This window comes from Pyrus communis, chromosome 9, assembly GCF_041283825.1.
Source record: "Pyrus communis isolate YQ-2024b chromosome 9, ASM4128382v1, whole genome shotgun sequence".
In the NCBI taxonomy this organism is placed as follows: domain Eukaryota; kingdom Viridiplantae; phylum Streptophyta; class Magnoliopsida; order Rosales; family Rosaceae; genus Pyrus; species Pyrus communis.
The window spans coordinates 13,916,066-13,926,362 of record NC_142573.1 but is presented as its reverse complement, the minus strand read 5'-3'; the positions used below and the strand labels follow the sequence as shown (position 1 = coordinate 13,926,362).

General features: G+C 37.6%; 1 protein-coding gene across 2 annotated transcripts; it reads left to right on the top strand.

The window, feature by feature from the left end:
* The first annotated feature begins 3,729 nt into the window (after window positions 1-3,729).
* On the top strand, window positions 3,730-9,937 carry LOC137738902 (protein PAF1 homolog). 2 transcript variants are annotated; one of them, XM_068478374.2, is made up of 12 exons: window positions 3,730-5,121; window positions 5,517-5,585; window positions 6,011-6,118; window positions 6,217-6,403; window positions 6,493-6,566; window positions 6,648-6,767; window positions 7,153-7,258; window positions 8,580-8,666; window positions 8,757-8,825; window positions 8,908-8,979; window positions 9,102-9,245; window positions 9,343-9,937. In XM_068478374.2, exons 1-12 carry the CDS (start codon window positions 4,163-4,165, stop codon window positions 9,478-9,480), a joined length of 2,133 nt encoding a protein of 710 aa, XP_068334475.2. In that variant the 5' UTR covers window positions 3,730-4,162; the 3' UTR covers window positions 9,481-9,937. The 2 variants fall into 2 exon arrangements, with proteins under 2 accessions (XP_068334475.2, XP_088556006.1); XM_088699880.1 differs by lacking the exon at window positions 6,011-6,118 and having other exon boundaries at window positions 3,797-5,121.
* The last annotated feature ends 360 nt before the right edge of the window (window positions 9,938-10,297 follow it).

Sequence of the window (10,297 nt, the reverse complement as noted above, 5' to 3'; positions counted from 1 at the left end):
GATGTGGCAAGACCAACAACCTGAGAAAGAACCGGTTCCGTAAGAGTCGTACGAAGTTGGCTGACCAACGATTGATCAGCTTGGTGCCAAGGAAGGTAAGTTGGGTTGGGAATGGTAGCAGGTTTGTCATTAGTAGACTGAGATACAGGATCAAGAAAAGTGACGGAGGGACATGGATAGAAACCATCAATGAAACGCCAAATATTGTGTCCAACAAGAAAGGGTTTGACTTGACCCTCTCAGATAAGGTAGTTGGTATCTGTTGGTTTGATAAAAACTAGGGTGGCAATGTTTGGAGTAGGAGCAAGAGAATAAGAGGAATGGGCAGCCATGAGGGAAAGGAGCAAGGATTCCAAGATCAATAACTAAGCAAGAAAAGATGATACCATATAGAAAAGTGATTTTTCCTTATTCATCAAATTACAAATTGCATAACGGAAAGTGGTTACAAAGAACTCATTCAATGGACGATTAAAAGGGTAACTCCCTAACATGTAAGTTATAAAATAATTAGTAAGGTCATTATCAAAAGATTAAATCCTATTTTGGATTGTTGTATTCTCAAAATCAAGGTAGGATAATATTTTGGTTGCACATGAATTGTTTTTTAACTTTAATAGAAAACAGGAAGAACGAGGGACATAGCCATTAAGTTGGACTTGGAGAAAGCCTATGATATGCTTATTTGGTACTTTATCAGGTATGTCATTCTTAAGTTTGGTTTTAGTGTGAGATTGGTGAATTGGATCATGGAATCCATTACCTCTACCTCCTTCTCAATCATCATTAATGGTGATACACATGGTTATTTTTATCTAAGGAGATGAATTAGATAAGGGGATCCTTCATCTCCGTATATCTTTATTTTATGTATAGAGCCTTTAATTAGACATTTAAATGAGTTATCCTTCACTCAAAATCTCATGTTGGCCTTCTAATGTTTCCGTTTGGTTTTAAGATATCTAATTTAGTTTTGTTGATGATTGTTTATTGTTTGGTAAAGCTACTGCCAAAGGTGCTAGAAATGTATTGGTTAATTTCAAACGGTTTTGCAACGCCTCTGGCCAGTAGATAAATTTCTTTAAATCTTCACTCTACTACTCTCAAATAATATGACCATCCACTTAAGAAATGAAATCGTAAATATCATGCATATTCAACATAAAAATACAATTGGAAAATATATAGGAATTCATAACATTGTGTTTTAGAAAGGCGTTGTAAATGGTGATGAACTAATTAGAAGAGTTGAACAAAAGTTTGCCAGTTGGAACACTAATACTCTTTCCACAACCGGAAGGTTAACTCTTGTCTAGTCTAATCTTACAAGACTGCCAAAGCATGTCATGTCATGTTTTAAATGTCCAAATAAGCTAACTGTCAACTTAACAAAGAGTTTAGAAATTTCTTCTGGGGAAAGGGTAGTAATTTCAACCCAGTGAGTTGGAAGAATGTTTGCTCTCCTAAAAGTTCTAGGGGATTAGGATGAGAAGATTATATGATTTTAATAACGCTTGTTTAGCCAAATTAGGTTGGAAAGTTTTGTTAGAAGATAATAATTGGTGGGTTCAAATTATCAGGAAAAAGTACTTAAAACATGAATATTTGTTAGAAAGTAAAATTAGACAAAATCATTCATTGGCTGGAAATGTATACTTAGTTGCAGAAATGTCATCCTCAAAGGAACAAGGTGGATGGTGGTGGTGGTGACGTTAAGAACATTTCATTCTGGACCCATCAATGGGTTTTTCCTTGCTCACTTTTTTACTTAGTTCCTAAAACCAGAGACATCTAATTGATTGCAATCTATAAGTAGGGGATTTTATAATTAATATGGCTTTGGAATTGTGCTTAATCAGGTGGTGGAGGACCATATTGTAAGAAAAAATTTCAAATAATGCTAGTCCTTCGGATGGTATTTTGGATTTGTAAGAGTCTCTTCCTAACCGAGAAAAAATGGACTTGTGTTATTTGAGCAAGGACGTCTTAGTTTGTTGGTAAATCTGGAATGATAGAAATGGTATTGTATTTAAGAGTCAACAACCAAATCCTAATGGGTTGTTTAATTACCATTGGCACTAGTCGACAAAGTGAAAAGATAAATAACAGGATTAAGTGGTCTTGCTCAAGTGCCCCATTCGTAAAAATAAACTTCAATGGATTTGTGGTCAACAATGTAACTGCTGCTGGGTTCACTGTAAGGAATGAACATGGAAGTCCTATGATTGCTAGAGCCTTGAACCTGGGGAGAACACTATTGTGAGGCTATGTGATGGGCTAAGAGAGCACATTTGACCCACATTATTGTGGAAATGGATTATAAGCTTATCATTGATGCAGTTCGACACTTCTTGAAACATTAAATCCATTTTGAAGGATATTAAATGGTGTGCTGCTTCTCTTCAGGAAGCCAGATGATTTTATATTTATAGGGAAGCGAACTTTGTGGCCGTTATCTTAGCTACTATTGGTCAAAGTGTGGAAATTTTGCATATTTGGGATTCTTCTATCTCGGATAAGGCTTACAATGCTTTGTTATTTGACCATAGAGGAACTGGTTGTACTAGAGGTTTTTCAATTTGAATGAAATCTTTATTTGGAGCAAAAAAAAAAAAAAAAAAAAAAAAAAAATGAAAATCTAAATCTCTAAATTTAGAATCACTCTGTCCATACGGATCCAGAAGATTTTGGCTATGAAAATATAATAACAAAAATATGTTATCCTACACTCTTACTTATACATATTTTGCATTGTAATTGTAGAAAAATAATTTTCCTTGTATATACTCTATTCCCAATTACATAATATATAGAATACATCAGTATAATATTGAATTACACCGTTCTAAAAATTTTCGCCATGCTAGGCTACTAGCCACTGCTCCGATTAATCTCCAGGTGTTTGAGAAAGGGCGCGTAGGTCGTGACTCTCACTTAGACAAAAAATAGATAACTTTTATTTTGCATTTTTATTTTTTCTATAAATTATATGTGACTTGTTTAATTCTTAGAAGAACACTCATTATATACTTGTTCTCCTATGTTTTTAATATGTTATAATACTTTATATTCTATATGTCATTATATTTTGCAATTTATGTATCTCAATACAAGTATGTATTTTTTTATGTATAAGTAGACATTTATTTATATCTTATATAATAAGTTTAATTTAAACTGAAAAAAGGCCAAGTAAGACATGCCCTATATAAATTTCTACTCTTGACGCAATTTTGAAGATTACAGAGAAATTTGTGGAGACGAGATAATCTCGCTAACATGCAACTTGTGGAGGGATTTGGTGAGGATTGTACAATTATTCATTTTTGGTGTCCCTCTCCAGTTTATCTGCTTTTTTCGGCAGTGTTGTTCGTGGGTTTCCACGGACTTCATCCCGATAGTTGGCTTCCGTTTTGTTGTTGTTGGTTATCCGTTCGTTGTGGTTGTGCTCGTGTAGCATATTGGGGTAAGATGCAGCGTCTGAAGATGAGATACTCGGTAGGGGATGAGGTCTTGGACGGATCGAGGTTGCTGCGGCGGCGACAGTTGCGGTGGATGCTTTTGGCGCCTGTAACTCTGTGTTGTGTGTTTGGGCTGCAACAGTGGTTGGCCCTATTGTATTGTGTTTTGTTTTGGCCCACTTTTTGCTTGTCCATGTGTTTGTTTTGGGCCCCTTGTTGTATGTTTAGTTTTGATTTGTAATAAAAGTTGCACATTGAAAAATAAAATAAAAATAAAAAGGGCTTTCCTTGTACCCAAAGCAGAATAAACAGAGTGACGTGGTGAAAGAATCCGAGAGCTCGCTGAGTACTCTGTGCGCATCGTCGTATCTGATATAAATACCGAGGGTAACAGCGCACTTCCCTCCGATCTCTCCCTCTCTCTCCGGTCTAGGGTTTTCTGATTCAGTTATACAAACTCTCTCATTGAATTCAAATTCTCCATCTTCCATTGTTCTGGTGTTCGATTGTGTTCTGATTACTCACCAAATTCGATATTTAAGTGTGTATATGTAGCTTATAATTGGGAATTTTGATTTGGATTTTGGGAATAAATTTGCTTCGTTAGGGTTTTGATCAGAGGGAATTTGGAAGGGACGTAGTGGAATTTGGGTTTTCTGTGGTTGTGGTAGATTGTTTGGTGCTCGAGAATTTGCTCAGCTATGGCTTCATACAGGCCATTCCCGCCCCAATCGTCATTTGCGCCAGCACCGAATCAAAACCCTCTACCGCCAGCACCACCGCCACCGCAACAGCGAGGCAGTCAGTATAACCAGAATTGGGGGTATAATGCTAGTAGTGGTGGTTCTAGTGGCGGCGATGGGGCTGTGCCGGCGGCTCCTTCTTCGTATCCGCCAAATTACAATTACCAACATAGTAGTTATGGGCCTCCAAGAACTCAACACCCTCATCCACCACCACAATACAACTACCAACCACCGCCTCCGCCACCACCCGAGCCTTCATACCCACAGCCACCGCCCCCTCAAGCTCCTCCAGCAGCACAAAATAAAATGCCCTTACAGCCTCCACAAGCCCCTATATATTACCAGAATTCTCAGTATTCACAGTATAGTCACCAGCCAATCCAGCATTCGCAGCAGCCACCGCCTCCTCCCCCACCACCTTTGTCCCCCAATTCCTCGGTGCCACCACCACCTCCTCCCCCCGGTTCGCCTCCACCACCGCCTCCTCAAAGTAAGGACAGCGGGGTAGATAGGAGATCCCATGACAAAGGGGCTTCTAGGGAGGCATCAGTGTCCAGAAGGCGTGAACATGGGCATTTGAATCATGGGGTTCCTCCAAAACAGCAGAAGCCCCCAGTTCCTTCAGTGCCAGTGAAGAAAGCAAATGGGCCGCCAGGGAGAGTGGAAACAGAGGAAGAGAGGAGATTAAGGAAGAAGAGGGAGTTTGAAAAGCAAAGGCAAGAAGAGAAGCATAGGCAGCAGCTGAAGGATTCCCAAAACTCAGTTTTGCAGAAGACGCAAATGTTGTCTTCTGGCAAGGGACATGGATCCATTGTGGGGTCGCGAATGGGTGAAAGGAGAGCCACTCCATTCTTGAGTGGTGAGAGGACTGAAAATAGGCTAAAGAAGCCAACAACATTCGTGTGCAAGTTGAAGTGAGTATGTTAACAATGACTTACCTTTGTTTGAAGATCACAAATTTGCTTTATTCTAATTGAACTCAATCTTTCCCTATTTTTTGGGGAACTGAATTCAAACCTTGATATATCAATATGATTTGATGATGTGTTGTTAACTCATTTCCTAACAGTTTAAGTTTAGTACTTGTTGATTCATTATGAAAGTGGAACACAATGATCTTTTAGCAATATAACATGTTTTAAACTCGTCTTAAACTACTGACGGTATGCTGCAATGAATCTCATATATCCTAGATGTGGCTGAACAATGTTCCTTTAAAAAAAAAGAACAAATTATTTTTAGTTAACTGTCCGTTCACCTCTCTGTATACTCCTATGATGAGTCTTATTAAATTTTATTTTGTTTGAAGATTCCGGAATGAACTTCCAGATCCTAGTGCACAGCCAAAGCTTATGTCTTTGAAGAAAGAGAAAGATCAGTAAGCCATCTCTTCTGTTTAAAATTATTTGCATTTAGGCTTGCCTGTGTTACAATGTGTGTTCGTTGGTGCATGAACTTTTTGTAAAATCCAGAAATGATTGGTATGGTGGTGGACATTAATTTTCCTGGTTCATGGCTTAGTTTAATCTTTTGGGGAAAATAATAGTCTAGGGTTGGTTCATTTTTGTCATGTTTTAGCACCCATACTAGTGGGATTCTGGGACTCGGTATATATATGTTATTTAGTTATTGTTGAAGCTTGCACTATGGGAACCTATTCTGATGGTTTAAATAATGACTTTATGACATATGATCAGCCGTTTAATAGTTATCCCTATTCCCTAGTTATCATGCTATTGAATTTCATTATCAAATTCAATAATTATCTTGTGGTAACTTTTGCAATCTTCCCTCCCGCCCCAGATATACAAAATACACAATAACGTCATTGGAGAAAACATACAAGCCCAAGCTTTTTGTTGAACCAGATCTTGGGATTCCTCTTGACCTACTCGACCTCAGTGTATATAAGTATTATACTCAGCCCTAAACTTTTTAAGACATCAATAGTTTCATATTGCATGACAATTCTGTAACATATGTTTTTTTATTGGTTCTGGTTCAATCAGTCCTCCTCCTCCAAGTGTTAGACTACCACTCGCTGTGGAAGATGAGGAATTATTGCGGGATGATGTTGCAGTGACCCCTGTGAAAAAGGATGGCATCAGGAGAAAAGAGCGGCCTACTGATAAAGGAGTTGCATGGCTGGTTAAAACCCAGTATATATCTCCTCTTAGCATGGAGTCTGCAAGACAGGTAGTTGATCAGTGATCCATTTTAGATGAGAAATCTTTCTTGAAATTATTGGTAAGCTATGTTATAACTATGTGCATTGCCATCTACAGTCTTTAACTGAAAAACAAGCAAAAGAACTGCGGGAAATGAAGGGCCGCAACATTTTGGAAAACCTCAATGACAGGTTGCTCTGTGCCTACCTACCCTTGTGATTGTGAAACTAATGTTCATTATTTATTAACTAATTATGATGAATCATTTTTAGGGAAAGACAAATCAAGGAAATTGAGGCATCATTTGAGGCCTGCAAGTCACGCCCTGTTCATGCAACCAACAAGAATTTGTACGCTGAAGAGGTTCTACCTCTGTTGCCTGATTTTGACCGGTATGGAATATTTAATTTTCTGTTCAAATTACATGATCATATTTTACTTTGGCTATCATATGAAGCCTATTAGATGCTGTTCTTTATAAGGAAAGTTATTAGACGTAATGGCAATGGATTAGGGTTAAGTCAAGCTGTGCGGTTTATTGACAGCTTGTTATGTCAGACTCCAGACATTTGAAATCAAAAGCATATATATTCATAAATGGGAATGCATACATGCAGATTCTTGATATTATTTCAATGATGACGAATCTGAGAATGAACAATTGGGCTGGTGGCTGATTAATTGAAAATCTAAAGCATTTACTTAAATAAAATCTTATTGCATGCTAGAGTATTCATATTAACTTGGGGCTGTTTATTGATGATTCTTTTGTAACAGGTACGACGACCAATTTGTCCTTGCAGCATTTGATGGTGCTCCTACTGCTGATTCAGAAATTTACAGCAAGTTGGACCAGTCTGGTCATGACGCTTATGAATCAAGAGTGAGTTCGGGTTATGATGCATGCAACAAGTTTTTTGTCGTATATTTAAATGCTCAAACCTTCCATTTTCAGAGTCTTGGACATTGCAGTCTGTTACACATTGTTTACAAGTAGATGCCCCAAAATTAGTGAAATAGAATAGAATCCAAAAAACTCGAAGAAAACCAACATAATTGTATGAATTGGTTTGGTTAAACCTTTGACAGACAAACAAGAACAACTAATACAACCTGTACCCACTTCAGCCTGTTGTACTTTTATGCGCAAATGGAAGCGAATTCTAACAAAGTACCAATATCAACGTCAAGGAATTTCACTAAACAAACGGAGTTTACAAAAGAGTGTTTAAACTCTCACAACCCAAATCCCACAAATTGACTCTCACCAAATTGCCACACAAAATACACTAACCCTAAGGTCCTATTTATAGTGCATAGGACTTAGGTTACAATAAGAATCCTAATAGGAAGAAAATATAAATCCTAATCAAATAGGTAATTAACAAAATCTCTCCACCAAGGAAACCAACTAAGAAGTCAAAATCCAAACCCAAATAGGACACCAAAACCAAATAGGTAACACAAACCTAATTCTTTGCATTATCCTAATTTTGAGCCGTAAAACCCAACGCAGCCCCACTAATAAAGTACCCAGGTTGGCTTTCCTTGCCATATTTGAAACTGTATTCCTTCACTTCCTGTTAGTGTGTCTTAGGTGGTTGCTTATTCGTTTTGGCTGGGAAATAATTAATAATTGAGTGTAAATAATTCTGCCATTCCACAACATAATGTCCCAGCTTTAGATGAATTGACCTGCAGTGTGTTTTGGATGGTTGCAATATACGAATCAAGTATTCATTTGGGTTGGGTATATAATTTTAAGAATTGCCTTTGTAGGAGGTAATCCTGTCAGCCCACAACACGATGTCCCTTAGTTTACATGAATTTGAACCTTTATTTGCCGGTCATGTCACTCTCCAATTGGATGTATCTGTAGATTGAGCGGCTCTATTACTCTTCACTTCTAGTTCAGCTGAATCCACCTCCCATATGGATTGGCAAAAAAGAAATGCCTATCATGCTGCTTCTTTCCTTCCACTATCTGTGTATCCTCGTTACTTTTTTCATTCGCCATCAGAAACCCTGTTTTTTGGAAGATAAGTGTTGTGTAATAGTAAATAAATATTATACGGAAGTTCAAATTTTCCATGGATTTTGGTTATTTTGAATGTTTTTATATTTCTTCATTGTTGTACTTTGCATATTTTCATATTTCTTGAGTACCCTATAATTGGCTAGTGATGTGATCTAATCCATTACAGGCCATTATGAAAAGTTACAAAGTAACAGGCGTAGATCCAGCGAATCCTGAGAAATTTTTGGCTTACATGGTCCCTTCACCTAATGAGGTAGGCATGCTTGTTTTGAGAACATTAGCATTAACAGTTCGTAGTCTGCTCTCATGGCTCATGTATTATGTACTATTTCAATGGTGGCAGCTATCAAAAGATCCCTACGATGAATCTGAAGATGTTTCGTATTCTTGGGTTCGCGAGTATCATTATGATGTATGTATGCTCACAGTTTTAAGAAGTCAGTAAGTTACCTTTTTTATTCCTTTAGAATATCAAACCATTCATGTTTCAACAGGTAAGAGGTGATGATGTGCATGATCCCACTACGTACCTCGTTTCATTTGATGATGACGAAGCACGCTATGCGGTATCCCCTTGAATCGAGAATTTAATCTTTAATTATGCGTGCATGTATTTTCTTGATCTTTGTTTTTGGAGAAGGAACTCGTCAAGGGTTATCATTGTTATAAAGTTTCCATTACAATGCAGCCCCTTCCCACAAAGCTTGTTTTAAGAAAAAAGAGGTCCAAAGAGGGAAAAACCAGTGATGAGGTTGAGCATTTTCCCGCACCTGCGAGAGTGACTGTTAGGCGGAGATCAACTGTTGCTTCAATCGAACTAAAGGATGCAGGGGTATGAGAACGTATTTGTTGAAATATAAATTTCTTTGGGGTGTATGGGGTTTTAGTTATCGAATGATTGTGATTCCATGACTTGCTGCTGTTTTCAGGATTATTCAACGGGATCTGTATCAAAATTGAAAGCAAGAGGCTATGATGTTGAAGATACCCTTGAAAGACCACAAAAGATTGCACGGCACCAAGATATGGACGAATATAGTGGTGGCGACGATGATTTATCCGATTAATTTCTCCGTTGATGTAAATGTCGCTGGCTGTCGTGAAGGCTAGCAACTTATTTGGGATCTGCCCATATTGTGATCAGATGTCGATGCAAAGGCGAGCTCAAACTCATTTGACCGCTTGTTTTTGGGACGTCCATTCAAGCTTCAAGTCGACATGTATCATTAGCCAGAACACATTTTTCCTTAGATTCCATGAAATGGTAAGACGAAAAAGAAACCTTGTAAAGAAGTTAAATGTGTTTTAGAACGTTTCGATTCGAGTATAGTGCTCTCGAGTTTATCCAGAAACGAATAGGTTCTCCCAGCAGTTCTAACTCATGACTATATTACTTGATTAGGCAGTGTGGTATTACAGTTAATATAGTTCAGATTTTCCTGCGAAATTCAGCAATAAATTGTGTGCCTGCTTGTTCTAGTGAATATTGATTTTGTTATGAATATATTCCATTCTTTACTTCAAGTCAGTTACCCAAATTATAGAATATATTGCATTTTAAGCGGCTTAGATTCACTCGTTAAATTATTTTGAATTTTGGTACGCGCATCTTGCAATAACAGTCCAACTAAGGGTTTGTTTGAAAGTGCTTTTAAAATGACAGAAAGTGATTTTCGTGAAATTGATTGTAAGTTTTAAAAGCACTTCTAAGTGCTTTTTGAAAGCAGCACAACATATGCGCTTTTTGCATAAAGCACTTACAGTAATTTTCCAAGGGACTAAGGAATGGTGTCAAAAACATTTTCATTCAGAACGCTTTTAGTCATTTTAAAAGCACATCCAAACAAGTCATAAATCAAGGTGGTTACAAAGATTTTTTTTGGG